This window comes from Lemur catta, chromosome 20 (genome assembly GCF_020740605.2).
Source record: "Lemur catta isolate mLemCat1 chromosome 20, mLemCat1.pri, whole genome shotgun sequence".
NCBI classification, from domain to species: Eukaryota; Metazoa; Chordata; class Mammalia; order Primates; family Lemuridae; genus Lemur; species Lemur catta.
The window spans coordinates 22,261,931-22,285,122 of NC_059147.1; the positions used below are offsets into that span (position 1 = coordinate 22,261,931).

At 46.3% G+C, this 23,192-nt stretch overlaps 2 protein-coding genes across 4 annotated transcripts in view; both read right to left on the reverse strand.

Annotated features, from left to right (window-relative positions):
- Positions 1-6,303: 6,303 nt before the first annotated feature.
- Positions 6,304-10,463, reverse strand: LOC123625091. Its single transcript, XM_045533303.1, has 5 exons — positions 10,394-10,463; positions 9,808-9,886; positions 9,188-9,479; positions 7,202-7,338; positions 6,304-6,583 (listed from the first exon to the last, which is right to left on the reverse strand). The coding sequence occupies exons 1-5, from the start codon at positions 10,461-10,463 to the stop codon at positions 6,355-6,357; spliced, it is 807 nt and encodes a 268-aa protein (XP_045389259.1). The 3' UTR covers positions 6,304-6,354.
- A 1,125-nt stretch (positions 10,464-11,588) lies between these two features.
- The window catches only part of TANGO6 (transport and golgi organization 6 homolog), a 157,679-nt gene continuing 146,075 nt past the window's right edge, over positions 11,589-23,192 (reverse strand). For 2 of the 3 annotated variants that reach the window (XM_045533395.1, XM_045533397.1), the window contains one exon: positions 11,589-12,345. In XM_045533395.1, coding sequence (XP_045389351.1) covers positions 12,169-12,345 — 177 coding nt within the window. In that variant the 3' untranslated portion in view covers positions 11,589-12,168. Of the gene's footprint in view, positions 12,346-15,864; positions 15,889-23,192 lie in introns of those variants that run through there. The other variant, XM_045533396.1, reaches the window with a different exon arrangement.

A 23,192-nucleotide genomic window follows, 5' to 3' on the forward strand; every position in this document is an offset into this window, starting at 1 on the left:
GAGTTGCTATTAGAGGAAGGAAGGTAGAACCAGCTGAAGACACTGACTTTTTACATCTCAAAAAAACTTTAAGAGAAACTCTAATTAAAGGCTGGTAAAAAATGAATTTACATGTCCTCCAAACACACCTGAGATCATTTCCATTACTTCCCAAGTTGCAATCAATCTACACGCACCTGGGTTGCAACCTCTAAGTTGCTCCTCTCAGACGACTTAGGGACTGCCCACCCTCACTCACTCTGGGCCACTGAGCTCACCCCTCAGTCCCAGGCAAGCAAAGACCCCAGCACACCTACTCCACCCACTTTCATCGTGCATTACAAAAATCAAATTATTTCACACTTTTGCTTGAGAAAATCATTCATGCGCTATAGGATTTAAGTGTGTTTTTTTCAAACTAGTATTGAATTCACAATGGGAATGTGTTTTGACCTTGAGACGGCCTGAGGGGCCCTACCAGAGCCCCTCCTTCATAAAAGTACACAGAGATGGAGAGAGAAGGGCTCTGCAGTCAGCCAGCCAGTTCTGCCACTAGTTGTGTGGCAGTAAGCCTCAGTGTCATCATCCCAGAAATGGAGTTGTTAGGAGGATTGCTACGAGGTTTGAAGAGGCTGGCTGAGAGTGAGTGCTCAGTAAATGTTAGCTGCAGTTAATCTCAACCAGAGAGTGGCATCGTTTGCCCATACTATGGATTCTACATGGCCACCCTTCTAGAGCTGCGGTCCCCAGCTCTGCCTCCCCCTCCCCCCACGAAACCGGTCCCTGGTGCCAAAAAGGTTGGGGACTGGTGCAGAGCACTCAGTGACAGGAAGTTCAGAGATCAGAGTCTGAATGTATGAAAAATGCCTTGTCCCTATTGCATCAGGGACTCCCAAAGCCCTGGACCACTTCCTCCACATCCAGAGGTATCACAGAGCCTAGAGTTGCTGGAGACTTGAGGATCTATCTGATCCTACCTCTCCCCCACATTTGCAATCTGCAAAATTTTAGATTAGGGAAAACAACCAGGGGCTGGGCAGGGGCAAAAATGAGTGCATGTGTCTGGTGGGGAGCAAATGGCCCACCTAGAGGACCATGTCCCTGTGGAGGGAGGGCCCATCATGGCCAGGTGCTCTGTTGTTAAGAGAAGCCAGAAATCCAGATTTTTTACAGGAAATCTCCTAATTTTAAGTGTTGGCAATTAAGTCAAATGTTGAAGGGAAAAAAACTCCCTCCGTAGGCCAGGCAAAATGTGTCTGTGAGTCATATCCAGCCAACTGGCTGCTTATAAGTGACCTGTTTAGAAGCTCAAGGAATGGAGCAGCCAGTGTGGAAAGATCCTTTCTGCCCTCAGCACAAGAGCAACATGACTTCTCTGGGCGCCTGTGTATTTCCCTGGGGCCGGTCCAGGATCATCTCATGCTTAGTTTCTAAGGCTCCAGTGTCCCATAGGCTTATTGCTCGTCCTACTCTGCTGCCTCCAGGAAGTTTCCCAGGCGGGGCTGGTTCAGCACAACCTCACTAGTCAATTAGAACCTCTGAAATGAACAGTAAGTCCAGATGCAACATCAGGACAACAATAAGCGCTCTGCCCATGCCAATTGGCTTTGCTCCCTAAATGGCTTCCCCTGGGGAGCAAACTCTTTCTGATCTGCAGGGCCAGAGACCTGGTGTTATCAGGCAGATAAGAGAGTCTTTACCTTTGCGGCAGTCTATGCCAGGGAGGATTTGCCTGTAATTAGCATCCAGTTTGGTGCCCTATTTGCATTCATCCCTTCAGGGGGAGGGAGGTAGGGGAGTCTTTAAGGGGCTGATACAATAAAGCTCCAGTTTATCTCTGCTTACCACTGGGGATTTATTCCATACCCAATCACTTAAAAATGTGAATTCAGATGTTGCTAAATTGGCTTTTACACAAGTTCCAAAGGATAAGCCTTCCTATTTGGCTCCATAGTAGAAGATTCGCACCGCACTTCAACATTCATTTGCAAATGCTGAAGACCTGCCCTGAGCAGAGAATGGTGCTTTGGTGCCCAGAGATCTCAGGCTCTCCCCTGCCATCTAGAAGCTCATCCATTTTGAAGACAAAGTTGAAAAATTAAGTCCCTATACAAGACAGTTTATGATTAAATGTTGATGAGAGAATCCAACTAGAAGAGTTTGAGAATTTCAAGAAAGAGATCTCTGTGAGCTGGAATGGGCTAGGCAGAGTTTCATGGAGAACTCGGGCTTCTAGGTAGAAAGGTGAGAGCACTGTAGGTAGGAGGCATGGCTTAAGTACAAGAGTAGGTATGGAAACAGGTGAGGGGGGTTTAAAGGACAGCCAAGGGAGGCTTGGATGAAACAAGAAATTTACACTGAAGAACTTCCAACAGGGCCTGCTGTACAGAAAGTGCCTGATAAACTCTGGCTGCTGTGAGGAGGATCTGGGGACAGACCGTGGAGGGCCTTGAGAGCCCAAATAAGGAGCCTGGATTGCACCTGGTAGCTGATGGAGAATTACTGAAGATGTCGGAGCAAGGCAGTAATAGGTTACAAGTACTGTTCGGGGATGGGTGAGCTGGTGGCATTTTGGGGTGAGGGCTAGGAATGGGGTACAGGAGATCTGTTAAGAGGCAGGTACAACAGCAAAAGCCAGATGCTACGATGAGAACTGTGGGTGCAGCCTTCAGGGGGCGAAGGTGGGGAGGGCAGGCAGTGTCAGCTGCCTTGAGCATGACAGAAGGGAGGTGGAGGAATCATGGAGAGAAAGGGACTTCTACAGTTTGGAGAGTTGAAGGGGCCTTTCTCAAAGCTTTGGAGGGTTTGAGGTGACCAAAAGTTGACAGTTCCACAAACAAAAGATTTCACCTTTCAACTAATTTTCCAAATCCAAACTCATGAAATGCTCAATTTGCACCAGTAGGAGTCCACCCTTCAATCTCTCTGTCATCACTGGTGCTTGAAGCTGCAGAGCAACCTTCCCAGTGCCCAGGTGCTCCATCAGTCCCACTGTTCCGCTCTGCTGTCCCCTAGTGAGTGGCTTGAGCAGGGAGGGGGCGGGGGAGGAGGGACACCGAGCTCCACGGCTGGCCCCTCACCCTCCGCCCTCACGCTTCAGTGCTCCTCCCTGGCATCCAGCCCTTGACTTCTAGCAAAGCCAAACAGAATGGGGATGGCAGCCAAGCTCCCCAGGCCTCCCAACCCCTCCAGGCTTCATCCCATCCATTTCTCCCAGGCTGGCCACCGTAAAAACCTCTTGAAGCTAATGAAGGTGACTTTAAAATGGCTTCCCAACAGTAGCAGGTTTATTTCCCCCAGCTGACTAAACAGGGCTTTCTCTTCAAGGCAGCTTAAGCTGCAGTACTAGTTAATACATAATTCAAAGTGGAAAGTGTGAGCCTTGACTACAGCAAGGCAGCTACCACCAAACAAAGTTGCCCTTTCATAACTTTCCCCTCTTACTGACAAGCACTCTGCAATCAGTACCATTTCTGGGTGCTATGTTTGAAGAAGCGGGCTCAAGGACTTCTCTGTGCTGCAGTTACAATGGTTAGATTTTTAACTCCAGTCTCTCTCTCCTTTGATGGAAGAATCGTTTTCATTTCAAATTAAGGGGCCTCTGCTCTGCTGGAGGCAAAGCGGTCAGGTTCTTTTATGCTGGCTTGAAGGTCAGGATTTGGAGGGCACGGCAGACTGATAACCGAATATCAAACCAGACCTGGAGATGCTTTTCTTGGGATCCTAAACAGAAAAAGCTCTTCCCAGCCATGTTTCTTTTCTCTCCGTCTCCTCCGAGAACATAGAAAAAAATCCAGAAGGCAATTTTCAACCATAATCGACCTTCTTGGTGGAATATTGTACAGCTACTAAAAATTCTGTTCATGAAGAAAATGGAAGAATATGCAAAAATGCAGTGTTAGAAATAAACAGGATATGGAAATTGTTACATATGAATAACTACATTTGTTGTTTTCTTTAAAATTCTATAAATTATTAATAAAAAGCATGAGAGAAATTTACCCAAATGATCAGGTTTAATAGTATAATATATTAATAGGTTTGATACTATATTAAGATCAGGTGATAGAACAATGGATTTTTTTTTTCCTCTTTACCTTTTTCTCTGTAGTCTCTGCATTTTCTATTAATAAGTATAATAATTTTGTAATAAAAAAGTATTTTAAGGCCAAATGTCACGGTGTGCTCCTGTAGTCCCAGCTACTTGGGAAACTGAGGAAGGAGGATTGCTTGAGCCCAGGAGTTTGAGGCCAGCTTGGGCAACATGGTGAGAACTCTTGTCTCTTGAAAAAGAAAGAAAGAAAAAGTATTTTCAATGGCATGAATGTTGAGTTCATAGAATTTTCTTTTAAGCTGGGGCTGGGTGAGGTGCGGCCTGTATCGTACGTGGGTTCATGTGAAAAAGGTTTGGCAACGTCCATCTACAATGAAAGCAGTAAATAAAGTTGGGAGGGCCAGGATATAGGATTAGTGGTAGCCAAAACACAAGTGATTTGCTTTATTTAAATCCCTCCCACTGTTCCTTTGAGAGAATTTAGCCTGGAAAGGGGGAGTGTGTAGAACGGTGCCAGCTCCTCCGGCACCTTTGAGTGAATTATAAAAGGCACATGGCTTGGCTGGCATAGCCCAGCCGGCTGCAGCCTCCACTGGCTTCCCCAACCACGGTCATGGTGATCCTGGGCAAGGGAGGGAGGTGCATGCTAAATATGGGGTCGAGGAGCCCCCAAAAGGATGCTTTCCTGAAAAAAGTATTTCCAAGGATGATGATTCCCTTCCTGCCCAGGGAACTCCCAGGGAGAGGTTCTCTCCTTTGGGTGTTGTCAACCTACCCCATGGAAGTACCCATGTGCACGTCTACCCAAAACACGCACACAACTCACTGTGACGTACTTATGTGCGACACAATCCCAGTCCACAGCCAAGTTGCCAAATCAGCAGGAGAGGAACAAACCGCTTAAGGTAATGTTGTTCCAAATTAATTTGGCTCCTGTTACAATAACTTAACCACAGTTCTTAAGTGTGCTGGCACTTCTGCTTTATGTCCTCTTTCTTGATTAAAGGCATCATTTGTCACTGTCACAGAGGAGGCCCAAAGCTGGACCCTCCATAAAAGCAGGCAGAGAAGAGCCGAGGGTAGGGGCAGTTCCCATCAGAGCCTTTGTGGGGAGGGACCCCCAAAGTATGTCCTACTTGCAGAACTTTTTATTTTTTGGCTAGGACACTCCAGTGCGCATACATACATACACACACACACCTTTTCTCATCAGATGAGCCAATGCAGCAGCAAAGTAGTGGTTCTCATGTCTGGCTGTTGCACATTAATTAGACTTTGAGAACCTGGGGAGCTTCTTGAAAAACTCTAATACCTGGAACCCAGCCCGGATCAATTTAATCTGGAATCACCAGGGGCGGGCCCCAGGCTTGAATTTAAAAAACAAGACTCCCCAGGCAATTTTATTGCACATCCAGTTGAGAACACACCCTGAGGGTTGTCCTCAGCAAGTGCATTTCTGGCATGGAGAGGCCAGTGGTGGCCAGCCAGTCGGGCAGTGAGCCCCAGAGCTCCCAAGAAGAGTGTCCGTTTCCCTGTAGCACCAGGCCTGCCACAGTGCCGGCACCTGTTTGAACTAACTGACCTTGAAAGCTTAACAATGAAATAATGAGCTAGCAAGCCAGAAGGAACAAAGGAAAAGGAGAAGGATATGGATTTGAACTGGAAATTAGGAAGGAAAGCCAGGGAGAAACACAAGAGAACAGGACCAGATGGGCAAGGTCAGCATCCAGGTGTCTTCATCGTACCTGGAATTGGATTTCAACAAGGTTTTTCGTTGACAAAGGTGCTGCCTGCTTTTTTCCAGGAGAAACGGGAAAACCCCAGCCCGCCCTTGTCAGTGGGAGGACAGGGCTGTCAGCATGATTAGCTGTCATTATCTTACCCACAGCACTTTCGCACTCTGGGGGCTTTCCCTGCGCAGAGGATGGGGCGAGGTGTTCTCTAGAGACTCGGGAGGGGTCTGAGCTGCTCTCTGTGGGGCACAGAGTCTCCATTACTCTCATACAGCCTTGGTCTTGGCAGCAGAGAAATACCCACATAAGTGATGGCGGAGACTTGGTCTTTGAAATTTCCGAACACCGCCACCCCCCAGCCCTTTGAAACATCAGTATCGCCATTCTCTAATCTCAGGCTGGCCTTTCTCTAGGATTAATACAGTCGCCACAGGTTTTGAAGTTTTGAAAGTGGTGTGTGGTCCAATAAAGGCGTGTGTATGGAGGGGGCGGGGAGCTTGCTCTTGCCACTTCCGAAATGCAGAGCGGGCGGCTTTGTTCTCCCCAGCCCAGGTGGCTACCCTTGTGTGTGACGACTGGGGCTGCACCTTAGGAAGGCCCCACCCAGGCGCTGTTCTGAGCTGGCTTCAGCTGTCCAGGCAGACACTGCAGATGAAATCTGATGTCATTGAATAAACCACTTACAGGCCCGGTAGCTTTCCTAGTTCCCCAGGGGAGAAGTGCTCCTGGGGCTCTCTGCAAAATGCCATCTCCTGAAAGCGACATCTCCTGTCCTCGGCCCTTCTGCAGCTCTGTGCTGGAGACAGGGGCTGGCCACCTGGTTGACAGAGGAAATAGGGAAGGAAGGAAGAAGTTTCTCTGCAATCCTGCGCTTACATCTCCCCTCTTTGCTCTGCTTTCTCTTGGCAAGAATTTACCTCTCTGGGCCTTATTTTTCCCTTCTCCAAAAGAGGGCTCTTTTTCTTCTTGCAGGGATGGTACGGGATAGAGCCTTTTTTTTTTTTTTTTTTGAGACAGGGTCTCACTCTGTCACCCAGGCTAGAGTGCTGTGGCGTCATCATCATAGCTCACAGCAACCTCAAACTCCTGGGCCCAGGCGATCCTCCTGCCTCAGCCTCCTGAGTAGCTGGGATTACAGGCATGCACCACCATGCCTGGCTAATTTTTTAATTTCTTGCAGAGATGGGGGTCTCACTATATTGCCCAGGTTGGTCTTGAACTCCTGACCTCAAGGGATCCTCCCACCGTCGCCTCCCACAGTGCTGGGATTACAGGAGTGAGCCACCATGCTCAGCTGGGAACAGAGCTATTAATGTACATATGCTTTGAGCTTCTTGGAAGAAACAACAGTTAAAATAATACAGTTACTCTGAAAATGAAATCTGAGAACTGAAGCCCTGTTTACAGAAAATGAAAGGGTTAAAACAACAGCCACCTTAACAGAGGATATTTCTGGGCTCTGGAGTTCATGGGGAGACTTGTTAAATTTTCTATGTTGCACACTTGCGACATGGCTCTCTGCCTCCTCTGCTCCCAGGAAGGCAGTCTTAGATGTTTCCGACCTTGGCCACCCTATAAAAGAAGAATAAGCCTTTCAATAAGCAATTTACCAAAGCTGCCAAAGTACAGGAGCAGGTAGACTAGGGAACTTTAACTAACCTCATCTCTAGCTTCTGGGCAAACTATAGCATAAGGTCAAACACAATCTGTGAAACAAGTTCTAGTGTCTGAGATTGGGTTGTGGTGGGTTTTTGTTTTGTTTTTCTCCCCGAGAGACAAGGTCTATGCTATGTTGTCCAGGTTGGTCTTGAACTCCTGGGTTCAAGCGATCCTCCTACCTTAGCCTCCCAACTAGCTAGAGCTACAGGCACGCACCTTAAGCCTGGCTTAAGGTTGGGTTTTGATGCACAAGGACACTATTTTTAGAAAATTAGGGGTGAAGTTTAAATTGATGTAGGGAACCCATTTACACAAGGAGGGAACCACTTTCTTTATACTCACTTACACTAGGAACAGATTTTACAGTTTGGAAACACCGTGTCTATGCTGTAGCAGCAGCACAGTGGTTACAAGCACAGCCTTTGGAACCAGTCTGCCTGGTTTGGCCACTTCTTACTGGCCATGTAATCTGGGGCAAGTAATTAGCCCCTTGTGTGCCTCAGTTTTCCCATCTGTAGAACAGGAATAATAGTACCTATGTCACAGGCCCAGGTCAGGGTCAAGTGGATGAATATGTGCGCAGTGCACATAGTACAAGGTACATAAAGATTACATGTGTTATAAGTCATATAACATATGTCACCTGCACACGTGCACACACACGCACACAGCAGCCAGGGCATCGCACCTGAGGGCTGTGCCGCTCTGCACCCTCAGGAGGAGCAGGGACCAGCGCAGGGGAGCAGCAGGCAGCCCTCAGCATGTGTCGCTGGAGCTCAAATGACTTCTTTGTGGGCCCCACATGCTGGGGTTCATGTGTGTGCAGGAGCACCGAGTCTGCACCTCAAACTGGACTCTCCTGGAAAGGCTTTAACTTCTACGCTCATTTGGGGGGCAGAAGCGCCATTGTATTCAACAGATGTTCAGAATAGTCCGTGGAGGGTCTTCCAATGTGGTAAACAGGATCCTGGCTGGGACCCAGGAGACTTGGATCCAAATCCCACCGAAGGGGGATAACAATAGCTCGCCGCCCTGTTCTGCACGGTTGCTGGGAGACTCGGACAAGCTTAAGGATGGAAAATGACTTTCCAGCCTAAAGGAAACACGGAGCAACTCATCTCGCTACTCTGTGTTCCGCAGGGACCGCAGCGTGTCCTCTGGGGGAGGGGCACAAAACTGAAGCCTCCTGACAGCAGGGAGCTACCGAGCCACTGGGAAGAACTCTGGAAGGGACAACAGGGCAAGACCCCTCAAATGACAAGTTTCAGCCACTCCAGGGCTGCCGGTGGGGGTCGCCTCCCTGTTTCCCCTTGCGGGCTTGTGCAGAGGGCGCTGAGCATGGCCTGAGCCCCGCCAGCAGGGAGGAGGCGGCAGCGGGTGTTGTGGGCCCCGAGACGCAAATCCCCAACCCCCAAGCAGCAACTGGGTTCCAAGCAGAGTGGCGCATGGAAGTGAGAGGTGCTGCAGACTGCAGTGAAGCTGCTGCATGTGACTGCAGCGTGTCTGTGGCTGCAGAACTTGCTGGAGGACACAGCCAGGCCCTCAGAGGTCACGGCTGTTGCTGGGGACAGGGGGGTGGCAGAGAAGATCCTCATAGCTGGGGAAGAATGGCTCTCTGTCACAGCCCACCCTGGAACTCAGCTCCTGTTTCTAACTCTCTCCTCCTGCCATAGAAACGCCAGCTGAGATTTGGATGTCTGTGCAAAGACTGCACAAGCCTGTCTGGTTGTGTACGGGTCAGATGAATCATCCCCCAAATTACTCTTATCGGCTGATCCACTTTCAGAGGTTGTCGCCATCCCCCCAATGCGGCAAACGGGTGGTGAGAGTCACAGGCAGGTGGCAGGCAGTGCTTCGATCGGTCACCTCTCAGACAAAGAGACAGCAGGTGGACGGACGGAGGGCAGATCCACACGGTTGCTTTCCCCTTTCTCTTTTGACCGATGAGGAGGAGGAACTGCTGCCGCCAGAGGAGAGGAGCTGTGACAACGCAGGACGGCCGGGGCCAGGCTGGGGGGTGCTGTGGAAAGGGATGGGGCTGCTGCTTCCTTTTACTGAGGAAGAAAACAGTGGCTGGGTTGGTTATACCCATTTCCTGTGTCACAGCATTTATCACCTTGGCCTTAAAGCACTTTCCAAAAACAAGCTGAAGGGGCTTAAGGTAAAAATAGGTCTGCGGATGCGCCACCTTGCTCAGAGTGGCCCCCAAGGTTTGATGGGATCACCCTCTCACCTCATCCCCTCCCCTTCCTCTCGCTGTGCTCGAGCCACACGGCGCCCCCCAAACCTGCCGGACTCGTGCTGGCCTCTGGGCCTTTGCACTTGCTGCCCCCTCTACATGGGGCACTCTCCCCCCAGGAATCTCTGTGGCCGCTCCGTCACCTCCTTCTGCTCCTCACTGGAGTGTCAGCTTCTCCGTGCGGCAGTCTCTGGACGACCGGTCTCGACTTGCAGCTCGCACCTCACACGATCCTCATCCTCCTTCCTGACTTTATTTTCTTTATAGCATTTGTCACCACCTGACATTCCAGTTTATTTGTCTTGTTTATTGTCTGTCTCCTTCCCCCTGGGGCAAGGGTTCTGTCTGTTGTGCTCACTGCTGTGTTGTCAGGGCCCAGTGCAGCAGATGGCACATAGTAGGTGCTCAATAAGCTCCTGTCGTTGTTGTCTGTGACTTGCTTTCCGACCCTGCAGCCACTGGCCCGCTGGCTCTTACACGTGCATGGGTGGGCAGAGCCATAGGAAAGTAAAGGAACGGAGGAGAGCGGGGGGAACAAACGGAGCAGGGGCTGAGGGGGGCTGTTAGGAAGTGTGGAAAAGTACATGTGTGGAGAGACGATAAGGAGCAAAGTGAAAATTAAGAGATTTCTGATTAATAACAGAGGACTTGGAGAAGGGCAAGTTTGTGCCAAGGAGGAAGAAAAACAAAGCAGAGGGGAAACTCTCCAGAACATTCAGGAAGTCAAACCTGAACAGGCAGTCAGAGCTTGGGCAGAAGCCGGGGGGTTGGCTGTAGCCACTGCTTTGGGCCCCTGCATGTCCCCTGCTATGGACAGCAGGCCTGGGAAGAGGAGGAAGAGACCAGGAAGGGAAAGAAAGGAGATCAGGGGGGCTGGGGCCGAGCAAAAGACCGAGTGAGTGTTACAGGTGAGTCTGGGTGACAGGCACTGGGCAGAGGAGCAGTTGAAGGGGAGGGGCCCGGAGAACGGAGAGCGCAGTGGTGGAGAGGGGACAGAGGGAGAGGCAGAAGGGGGCTCTACGGAGAAGAGATGGGCAAGTAAGACATGACTCTTAGGCCCCGTGGCTCATACGTGTAATCCCAGCAGTTTGGTAGGCTGAGGTAGGAGGATCATTTGAGGCCAGGAGTTCAAGACCAGCCTGGGCAACATAGTGAGATTCCATCTCTACCAAAAAAAAAAAAATTAGCTGGGTGAGGAGGTGCTCGCCTGTAGTCCCAGCTGCTCAGGAGGCCTGGGAAACAGAATGAGACCCTATCTCTAATGAAAAAAAAAAAAAATTGTAATTAACTGGCAAATGGTCATGTTGTATATAGATCTTTAGTCACTTGAGTTTTCAGAAATTGCATTTTGGTTTCCCTGGTCTGGTCACCCCAGAGAGCAGAATAAAATCCTGTAATAGAATTCTGTACTGAGCCCTGAAAAGCTGAACCGATCAAGGAGCCCTGGGTGAGCCTTGTCAAGGTGGTGACAACAGGGAAGGCTTATCTGGAGCAGCCAGCCAGTTTCTCCTTTTTGTTATCTCTTTTAGCTGCAATCAAAATGCAGTGGCCGAACATATATATAAATAAAGTGGAGACCACAGTGCTATATCTGAAACTGTTGCACTACCCCTGGCATCGGGCCACCACTGTGCAACATACTTTCCGTCCTGCATTTAGGACTAACCCATTGTCAGGCAATCATCTTTCTAAAAAGGAGCAGAGGACAGAATGCAGGATATAAACTCTCTGAGATGCGTGTGGGTCTTTTCTCCTGATGATCAGGACAAGTCTATGCAAATACTAGCAGAAAGAGTGAAGGAAAATGGCACGGGAGCACAAGCAGGGCTTACTCTTCTTCTCCGGAACATTCTCTTTTGGGAATCAAAGCCTTTCCCACTCCATAGCTTTCCATCTCAACATGAAAGGGCCAGATTCAGACCTGTTGTCCTTTCCAGCCGAGATAATTTTATTCCATTTTGCATGTGGTAATAACTATTTCCTTCCCCTCCCCACTGCCAACCGAGCCACGGCTGACTAGCGCTGTCTGCTCCTCGTTAACACAAGGAAGAATCATCTCACCACCAGAGCACAGGGAGATACACGACATGTAGGTGGCCAACCTCTTCTACGCAGGTTGCAAGACAATTAATCAAATCCCATTGTCACGTTAAGATATACTTGCATCAGGTGGACGTCCTTCCAAGATTGCTACAGGATCTGATCTTCAATGCAATCAGGAGAAAAACAAAAATGCTATGGGACAGTGAAAATTGTGCAGATTAATGAGATTTGTAATCTTTTTTCTTTTAACTGCACACTCTTTGGACTAGATGCAGGATGGCTAAATAGATGCTTTGGGAAGGTCAGCCTGAAGACCAAAGTGACCAGCATCATAAGGCCACCTCCAGGGTCAGCCATCTTGCCAGCCCCAAAGAGGCAGCGGGGCCACCTGCTGGAAGGCCTGGGCACTGCTTTGGCTGCTTGGTCCCTCCCTGCCTCCTCCATGTCCTTTGAGACGCTGTCTAGGGCAGGACCACGATCTTTTTCTCCAGCTTCTGTGGAGGGAACAGGAAGTTTTTTATTATCTCGTCCAGCTCTTCCAGGGCCAGCTGGGCATGGAGCTTGGCGACATCATCGGGCTCCACACACACCACGTGCTTCAGCAGGTGGTAGAGATCCTTGAGGACGTCCCTCAGCACCTGGAGAGAGAGACAGTCATGACCATCTATCTACTGTCCTGCGCCAACATTTGTTGTGTGACTCAACTGCCTTCTCCCGGCTGAATTCTGTGAGGAAACCCACAGGCTTCCTTAAGAAGACAAGGCGTGGCCTTCTCGGGTTGGAGAAGGAGGCAGGGGTGGCTTGAGCACTTGTACTGAGACAGTTTCCCCCTGTGTTTCTCACTCACCCCGACGCCTCAGCACGTGGCCTTCGGGGCTGCTGCTCCCTTTCACTCTCAGGCCCAATTATAGGTCCCAGACCCCTTCCTGCAGTCCCAAAGCACGGCAGTGACCTCAGGACCACAAACAGGCAAGACTGCCCAGATATGGCTGCACCCAGAACAGCCGATCACCAGCACTTCCTTTCTAGCTCCCCACAAAGCCCTCTGCCGCCACCCACAGAACAGGCAGCTCTCTCACGAAGCCCAGGAGGCCACTTCTTCAGCCATCATGCCTCTCCCTGCCCCTACTTTTAAAAGTTTCCACCCATTTCCATTTCCATGCCCTTCCCCCACTCACTGTATATAGTTTTTGCAATTGCAACTCTGCCATGAGGAGCAGGAGGGGACTCCGGAGACAGACTCACACCCGTTCTTCATGACCAGTGCTGATACAGAATAGGGAGGATGCCCCAAGCACCTGCTCCCAGGCTCTCCTACTCCTCCTGGCTTGGGCTAGAACCTCTAGCAAGAAATAGGTTCCAAAGGAGCAGGGAAACAGAGTAAGGGAACATAGGGACTATCTGGTCAAACTAAGGACAGAAGACAACTGGGTCACATGACTTGTCTGTAGTTCCCTGTGAAGTTACTTCTGGTTTAGGAGTTTTTACCTCAAAAACGACTATCTTTGAGGTCAGGTACTATACTAGGTACTTTCCATATAATATCTAATTTTTATGCCAGTCATATAAAGTCACGTAGAGGAAGGTTATTAGACCCATTTTATAGTTGAGGAAACTGAGGACTAAAGGGTTAAGGTTACTCAGCTTAAAAAAAAAATGGTGGAGCCCAGTTTCTAACATCCAGAAACATCCATGTGTTCTTATTTTTTACTTTTACTGGAAAGATAATACAGTACAACAAAGCACGTATGAAAAAGTAAGGCTCTTCCTACTCCAGGCTCCTAGTTTCCCTTCTCAGAGGACATCATTGTTAATTACAAGATATATTCTCGGATTTTACAAGCATATTTGTATAGATGCCTCTTTTCTCTCTCCTTTTTAAAGCACAAAATTATATTCTACACTCTGTTATGTACCATGATTTTTCCCCCACTTTACATATTTTGGAAATCTTTTGTATAATTGGCACATATGGAAATAACTTGTTTTTTTTTATGGCTGCAGAGGACAAATGTAACACAATTTATTTATCCACTCTCCCAAAGAAAGTCATTCGTTTTTTATCTTTTTCTATTGTGAATATTGCTGCAATAAACATTCTGATACCTAAGTCTTTGCAGACTTGTACTAGTATATCTATAGGACAAGTATCTAGAAATAGAATTTCTGGGCCAAAGGGTAATATACATCTAAAATCTTGATAGATATGGCCATAAAAGTGGCAATAATTTACATTTTTTCTAATACTATGAAAATTATTGTTTCCTCACATTCTCATCAGTGTCATGTATTATAAACTTTATCTTTGCTAATCCAGTAAATGAAAAATAGCATTTTTCTGTTTTTAATTTGCACCCTTCTAATAAATACATAAACTATTTGTATTTTTTTCCTGGTATGTATAATTGAAATTTTCCTTGTTGATTTCTAAGAGCTCCTTGAAGATGAAGAAAAAGGTCTACTGTGTATCGATTATAAATATTTTTCCTAGATTGGCATTTTTTTCTTTGTGAAATATTTTTTCCAGTGAAGAAATTGATATTTTTTCATATAATTAAACTGATCAATTTTTTTACTTTATGGTTTCTAAATTTTGTATTTTGCTTAAAAGAAATAGGGCCTACAATCTTAGCCACTATACTATGCAACGTTCCTTCTATTTTTTAATAGTTCTACCTATATGCATCAAGTTGGGTTATTTTACTACATACAGCATCTCTGACAATAATTGGTTCTAGTGGGCTTTAAAAATTTACTAGGCACAGTGGCTCATGCCTGTAATCCTAGCACTCTGAGAGGCCGAGGTAGGAGGATCGCTTGAGCTCAGGAGTTTGAGACCAGCCTGAACAAGAGTGAGTCCCCATCTCTACTAAAAATAGAAAAATTAGCTGGGTATGGTAGAGCGCACCCTGTAGTCCCAGCTACTCGGGAGGCTGAGGCAGGAAGATGGGTTGAGCCCAGGAGTTTGAGGTTGCTGTGAACTAGGCTGATGCCACGGCACTCTTCTCAGGGCAACAGAGTGAGACTCTTTCTCAAAATAAATAAATAAAATGAAATAAAATAAAAATTTACCTCCTACTATTTTGGAACTTCAAGAGTTGGCTGAATATCAACGCCTGACCCAATGTATAATTTTAAAAAGAAGGAAGATCAGAATAAAAGTAATAGAATATAGACATTAATCCATTATTTTATATAAAAGCCATATAATTATTATATATATTTATTATATAGAATATCATATATAATAATCTGTATACTATAGACATAGACTATCTCCCTCAAAATACATTAAAAAATTAGTTGCTCCAGAGGGGGAAACTGGGGAAGGGGAGGGGGGAATTATATACCCTTTTGTGTCTTTTTAATATTGTATCTTATGAGTGTATTACCTGTTAAAAAATAAATAAGCTTACATTTAACTGAATTGACTACTAGGCAAAGGCCATTTAACAGATAAAACACATGTAGAACCTCCCTTAAAAGGCTTACGGTGTGTCAGAAAATAAGAAGATGTGCAGAGACAGACAATACACTTAGGATAATGGTCTCCAGTTCCATCTGAATTATTGCAAAAGGCATTAATTCATCCTTTTTATGGCTAGATAGTACTCCATGATATACATATACCACATTTTGTTAATCCACTCATGAATTGATGGGCACCGGGGTTGATTCCACATCTATGCAATTGTGAATCATGCTGCAATAAACATTCGAGTGCAGCTGTCTTTTTGATAAAATGGCTTTTTTCCTTTGTAAATACCTAGTAGTGGGATTGCTGGATCAAATGTTAGGTCTACTTTTAGACACAGAGGAATGTAAAACTTAGTGGAAATCAAGCAGAGAGGAGGGAGGTGGAGGGGAGGGAGGAGGAGGGGAGGGACAAAAACCTACCTAATGGGTACAAGAACACTATTTGGGTGATCAGCACATTTATAGCCATGACTCAAGCATTACAAAAGGGATACATGAAACCAAAACAATTAATACTTTGAAATTTACAAAACATTAAAAAGAGAGAGAGTGTGTGATGACAGGTCAGAGGAAAGAAAGGTCACATTTGAGGAACAAGAAGTGAGCTGGCGATGGCAGATGGAAGTGATGGGAACTGCAGTGTGGTGGGTATGCAGCAGGGTGCCCAGTCCACTAAGTGTGTAGCATCACACGTCTCGGAGTTGCTGTAAGAATAAAGAAAGAGCCTTCAACAGACTTAAACATAAAGCATGAAACTGTAAGAATTCTAGAAGAGGTTGGAAAAACTCTTATAGACATCGGCCTAGGCAAAGAATTTATGAAGAAGACCCCCAAGGCAATCACAGCAACAACAAAAATAAATAAATGGGACCTGATTAAATTAAAAAACTTCTGCACAGCCGAGGAGACAATCAATAGAGCGAATAGACAACCTACAGAGTGGGAGAAAATATTTGCGTGCTATCCATCTGATAAAGGGCTGATAACCAGCATCTACAAAGAACTCAAGTGAATCAGTAAGATAACATCAAACAACCAACCCCATTAAAAAGTGGGCAAAAGACACAAACAGAAGCTTTTCAAAAGAAGATAGACTAATGGCCAAGAAGCATATGAAAAAATGCTCAGTGTCTCTAATCATCAGGGAAATGCAAATCAAAACCCCAATGATATATCGCCTAACTCCAGTAACAATGGCTTTTATCAAAAAGTCCTAAAACCACAGATACTGGCATGGATCCAGAGAGAAAGGAACACCTATACACTGCTGGTGGGACAGCAAACTAGTACAATCTCTATGGAAAGTAGTATGGAGATATCTCAAAGAACTGAAAGTAGAACTACCATTTGATCCAGCAATCCCACTACTGGGTATTTGCCCAAAGAGAAAAAAGACATTTTATAAAAAAGACACTTGCACTCGAATGTTTATAGCAGCACAATTCACAATCACAAAGATGTGGAAACAACCCAAGTGCCCATGGATACATGAGTGGATTGATAAAATGTGGTATATGTATACCATGGAGTATTAGCCATAAAAAAAATGGTGAACTAATGCCTTTTGTAACAATCTAGATGGAACTGAAGACCATTCTTTTAAGGGAAGTATCACAAGAATGGAAGAACAAAAACCACATGAACTCATTACTAAATTGGAACTAATAGATCAACACTCATGTGCACATGTGGTAGTAAAATTCAATGGAAATCAAGCAGGTGGGAGGGGGAAGGAGGGGATGGGTAAATTCACACCTAACGGGTACAATGCGCGCTATCTGAGTGATGGATACACTTATAACTTTGACTCAATCTGTACAAAAGCAATTCATGTAATCAAAACGTTTGTATCCTTGTAATATTCTGAAATTAAAAAAAAAAAAAAAGAACGAACCTTTCCATCCTTGGATATTCTTGATCAGTACGGTACTCGGGAGTGGGAGGAGGAAGGCAGGGGAAAGGCGACACAGAACAAGCTTCCCAAGTGTGTGCCTTTCCCACAGCTGCCGCCTCTGGCTGCCATGCTCTAGCGGCCATCTTTCTTTCCCTGTCTCGGGGAAGCTCCTTGCCAGCTCAAGCCTTTGCACATGCTGTTCCCTCAGCCTGGGGGAACTATTTTGCTTCGTCTTTAACCCAGGGCTCCTACCCCCTCAGCCTAAAATGCCACTTCCTTAGGGATCCTTTCCCTGACACCCGACCTAGACAAGTCTTCTTGCTCTTCCTGTAGTTCTGTTTGTAGCACCGTCCAATTGTAATTTAAATAGTTACTCTGTAATTTAAAAAATGTTTTCCTCAGGAGATCACAAGAACTATTGACAACGAGGCCACATCTTGCCTTTGTCACTCTGGTGTAGCCCCAGTGCCTCATAAAGTGACTGGCACGAGGCTGATACAGAAAAAAGTTTATGAATGAATAAAGGCCTGCACGCTACTCCTGCCAGTCTCTCACTTGGTAAAAACCAAAAATTCTAAGAATGACTATTGAAGCAATGCCGGACAACCAGAGCTGGCTTAATGGGTATGCGACCTGTGCAGTCACACAAGGTTACAAGCTTAAGAAGGTCCATGTTTGTTTGGTTTAATGATCTGCTATTCCCATCTTAAAATTATTATTATTATTATTTTTTTTTTGAGAAAGAATCTCCTTCTGTCACCCGGGCTGGAGTGCAGTGGCATCGTCATAGCTCACAGCAACCTCAAACTCCCGGGCTCAAGCGATTCTCCTGCCTCAGCCTCCAGAGTAGCTGGGACTATAGGCATGTGCCACCACGCCCAGCTAATTTTAATAGAGACGAGGTCTTGCTCTTGCTCAGGCTGGTCTCGAACTTCTGACATCGAGCGATCCTCCCGCCTCAGCCTTGCAGAGTGCTAGGATTACAGGCGTGAGCCACCTCGCTCAGCCTGAGATGAGATCTTGCTCTTGCTCAGGCTGGCCATCTTAAAATTCTTAATAATTTTATCTTTGAACTTGTGTTTTTTAAACGAAGTCCAGTGGGACAATGGAGCATGGATGTCAGCAGAGGAGATGCTGCGATTTGTGTCCACCATTCTTCAGCAGCACATTTGCACAGAGCATTCACCTTGCCCCGCAGGCACAGAATTCTGGTGGATTCACAATGTGTGGGAAGCTTCAAGCAAGTACAAGGTAAGCATGTCGTTACATTTACCACGGAGCAAATGGAAGCCATGCCAGCTCCGAGAGGCCACACTTTCCATTCAAACCAGAATTTGCTTTCAACATAGCAAAGGCGGCAGTGACTTCCTAGGAAACACAGATGGCCAGGGAACCCTACTGCATCCTTTCTTCCTCATGTTCTTCCCTGTTTTCACCAACCAGCTACACCAAAGATGGTAACAGAGCAGGGCAACCTACAGTTCTTGTTCCTTTCAGTCCTTTCTTACTCATCAGCAAACCAAAGGTAGAGCGTTGGTAGAATGTGCACGTCTCAAGAAGCGATTAAATAAAAACATTGAGCCCGTGTTGCGTGGAGTGTCTACTGCTAAGCAGGAAATACATATGCATGTACGAGCTTCGGAATACATATTGTGTAATTTCAGTGATGCTGCAAATGTTCTTATATTTGCATTTGAAATTGGCATTGCACAATACAAAGATGAACAGGAAAATTCATGCTAATAATTTAATATTTTAATTTTTCTCTAGCAAATAATGAAGACCAGGGTAAGTCAAGAGAGACACTATGAAAGGAAAAATATATATGTTTTAATACCATTAATGGTACTTTTTTTTTTTTAAACAAAGAACCTTGCATTTTGATTTTGCACTGGGCCCCATGTATTATGCAGTCGGCTCTGCAAACAACCCTCAATGCCCCTTGCCCAGAGTCACCACGTTAGTGTCTGAGTCCTGTGAGCAAACCTCACAGAGATGCTGCCCAGTCTCTGCCGGGCAGTTATCTCGTGGGCCTTCTCGGGAGCTTCTGAGACACACAGGAGTCAGGTGGCCTAGGTCAGCCGTCTGGCTCTCTGACACTGTCCCCACTGCCCTTTCAAAACCTGTCTCTGGGTGACGAAGTCCAATCTTTCCTCGAGGCTGGCAGCATGAAAATGAGATGATTCCGGAAAGATGATGACTCCCCGCAGCGGCTGCCTCATGCTTACTCACCCATCCGATAATCGTTATTAAGGCCTGACAGCGTGCCCAGGCAGCGTGCGGGTGATAAAGAAGATGAATAATGCACGAACCCGCCCCTCTGGCTGCGGCCCGGTGGGGACACGGGCACACAGGCACACACACCCTGTGCAGAGTGAGCTCCACGTGCGTGATTCTGCGGAAGGAAGCGAAGGAAGTCATTTCTGCCTTTGGAGGGGGTGGGGGAAGAGGAACATCTCCCTACATGTGAATGGGCCTTCACGCTGACATTTCTTTGTAGCCAAAGGGGGGCTCCAAGGAATGGCATGAGGACACTTTAGCGAGTCCCCTCAGCCCCAAGCCACCTCCCAGAAAGGCAGCTTCTAACCCAAACCAGCATGCTTGCCAGCTTAAAGACAAGTCTCCTAACACTCTCTCCAGTGGGTTACAGCCCCGAGTGTCTCATATATTACAGAAATTCTAGAGTTTTCACTGTTTATTAAGGTCATCTTTTTTTTTTTTTCTACTAGAGGAATCTTTCTCCTTGTCAGAGACACCTTAGAGATTTTTTTGCTCGAGCCTCCCAACAGTCAAAGTAAGGTTAGCTTTTACTTGTTAAAAAGGGAAGCTCTAAAGTATTCTGTTCTTTCTTGGTGTGGGTAGGAATTTTTCCCTGGGCACTGCTGTGTCCTTAAAATAACAATAGTGCTTGTGCAAACACCACTTCATACTTGAGGGGTGCTGAGCCTCTTGTTATCAGTTACCGGATCTCCTTTTCTGGTAACTGAGTGTTAAGCAAAGGCTCCTTCTTAATTAATGGGTCTATCTTAGCAACCCACCCTGGTGTAGCTTCTCCCCAATCCCTGTAACTCTAGGGATCCCACACATCACAGGACTTCCTCTGGACTCCCGGAGGATCAAAGCTTCCTGCCAGCCAGGGATTCTCACCAAATCCCATGGATCAAGGGCTGAATACAAGGAGAGTTCAGAGGTAAAGTTACTCACAGGAGCCGCTGTGGTGGGCAGGATATAGGCAATCCCACGAGGAAACCTCTCATTAAGAGTTCAACACACCTGCCATTCATCCCCCAACTGCATCAAGGCCCAAGGACTGCAGGGAAAGGTGGAGGGGGTACTGGTGTGAGGGGGTGGGTGTGTCTTACCCAGAGGAGAGCTAGCTTAGCTGATTGCAGCAGGGGGCTGAAATAAACACGTTCTCCATCTGAGAAGCTCTTAGGCCATGGATATCTTAAAGTATAATAGTACGCAGATTCCTAGTCTGAAATTCTTTGGAAGAGGTGGGGTTCAGGTTCTTTATCAGAAGAATTTAGAGAGCACATGTGACACACACAGGTACACACACTCTCCTGTTCTCTCCTCCCCCTACCCCCCTCCAGATGCCACATTCCGGAAACACACAAAGCTGATGCTTTGGGGACAAGGGCAGTCTTTAGGGTTAGATGTGGCTGAGAAAGGGCCAGAAGAGGCATGGCAGACTGAAAAGGCAGCAGGACTGCCTTGGGCACACAGGTGCACGTTCAATGGAAAAGCAGGAAGACAGTGTTTGTCTCTTTCAATGAGCTTGGCCTGGAACATCCCAGAAGGGGTTGTTCTTTGAGTTAAGAACAAAAGAAGAAATAAATGACAAATACCTTTCTTCTTTTTAATTCCTAAATTTATTTGTTTGATTTTAAAAGCCATATAACCACAAGCCAGAATATCTGGAAAATAGAGGAAGAAAAAAAAAAGGCTAGTTGGACCACCTCTTCAACATAAGCTCCATTAGTAAAGACATTTAGGAATGAGTACATTCATTTACACTTTAAAAATTATTTTAGTATTTTAAAAGTCATTTACATTTCAAGGTGATTTTACAAATGGAACTTAGGTGAATGCAATTGCTATTTTTCTATTATTATTACATGGAATCAGCAAGACATAACGCAAATGGTCACGAACATGACATTTAGAGAAATAAGGTCTCCAGAAAGATATGATCTAGGAGAGACTTTTCAAGCTATAATTTCTTAATATTTAAGGGGAAAATGGCTTTCTAAATATAAAAGGATAAAAAAGTTAAATGCTAGCATACACTGATTGTACTTAGAAATTCAATCTTCTACAGAACCAATAGATGAGGCAAAAAAATAAAAAGATCAAAAGGAAAGAAAACTGAATTCTATACAATCCTATCAACCCTCAATTGTGGCTCCCTCTGTGGCTCAGAAATAAATAAGTATGAGGCAGAGAGACAAAAACAGGAATAACAGGGAAGTCAGACATGAAAATAAAAGGCAGCGGAAGACCAGGAAGGACATGAACTGGAGTTAGTGGCTGGAGAGTGTCCTGGCAGACAAAAAGATTCTCCAGACTAGGGCCCTGAGGAGGAGAAGACCCCAGAATCCAACTAGTTCTGTGTAAAAATACGTTGGAATAAGCATTAGGTGTGGTATGAACCTGTCAGAAAGCTACAGTCCAACTTCTAAGCACCCTAATTTTGACCACTAAGCGATTCTGTGGCTCAGGTAAGCAGGAACGAACAGATGAGACCAGTTATGGGGCAGAGAGTCAAGGATCATCAACAGAGACCAGCTCAGCAAACATCTTCCTTACTGTGTGTAGGAGAATAGGCTAAGTGCTCTGGGTGAAGAGGGACAGGGGCTCAGGAGCTCAGGAGCTCACAGTGTGGGGGCAGGGCAGACACACAGTCAAACCTAATGGTCTGGAGGCAGGTGAAGTGGGAGAAGTGAGCCCTGGAGTTCCTAAATCCTAGCAAGGGAACTGTGAGCAATCTACTTCACCTCTGGGAACCCTGATCTCATCTGTCAAATGGGGGATTAACATGGCCTCCTTTTAAGGTTGTTGTAAGAATTAATATCTATAGGCCGGTCGCGTTGGCTCAGGCTTGTAATCCTAGCACTCTGGAAGGTTGAGGTGGGAGGATCACTTGAGGTCAGGCGTTCAAGGCAGGTTGAGCAAGAGCGAGACCCCACCTCTACTAAAAAATAGAAAAAATTAGCCGGGCGTGGTAGTGTGCACCTGTAGTCCCAGCTACTTGGGAGGCTGAGGCAGGAGGATCGCTTGAGCCCAGGAGTTTGAGGTTGCTGTGAGCAAGGCTGACGCCATGGCATTCTAGCCTGAGCAACAGAGTGATTCTGTCTCAAAAAAAAAAAAAAAAAAAAAGAATTAATGTCTATAAAAATCTAAGCACAAAGACTTGCAAATGGTGGGTGCTAAGAAAGTAGTGGTATGACAGCCTGCCCCAGGAAGACTGTGAGCTCCGTGAAGGACAGGACTGTGTCCATCTTGTTACTCTTACATCACTGAGGCCCAGAACAGAGCCTGGCACGTAGTGAATCTTTGAGGAATGAATGAACGATAATGGGAGTTAATCCTTATATAGTACTTGTTATGTGCCAGGTATGGTTCTGGCCATTTTATCTACATTATCTCACTTAATCTTCACAACAACACGAGAAAGGTGCTATTATGACCTCCGGTTTGCCCAGGGTCACACAGCTAGTCACAGGTAGAGCCAAGATCCAAGCCCCAGCAGTCTGATTCTGGAGCCGGGGTTCCTTATTTGTCACTACACTCTACCGCCTCTCAGAGCGCTTATGATTTCCACTGCTGTGACGTGGGGGGCATGAGGCACGTATCCTACCTGCCTTACAAATTTGTTGTGGGGATTAAAAGAGATAATGTAAGTGAGGGTATTTTATGATCATCAGCAAAATGATCTATAATTCAAAGCATTGTTGTTATTATTACCACCACACTGAGAAAACCTGGGTTACCATCAAGGGGCTGAGAACAGTCGAGGAAAGGTACAGCTCTGAAAACAAAGGACAGAGAGCAGAGGCGAAAGAGGAGAGGTCAAGCAGATGAACAGACGAAGGGGAATTACTATAGAAG

Excerpts from the sequence above, each read along its gene's own strand:
- LOC123625091 (XM_045533303.1), bottom strand. The coding sequence starts at position 10,463 with ATGCAGGGGCCCAAAGCAGTGGCTACAGCCAACCCCCCGGCTTCTGCC. Across the intron at positions 9,887-10,393 it reads AGCTCTGACTGCCTGTTCAG|GTGCGAGCTGCAAGTCGAGA; the intron begins GTTTGACTTCCT and ends GGATCGTGTGAG. Across the intron at positions 6,584-7,201 it reads CAGAAATATCCTCTGTTAAG|GTGGCCAGCCCCTGTCTCCA; the intron begins GTGGCTGTTGTT and ends TCTGTCAACCAG.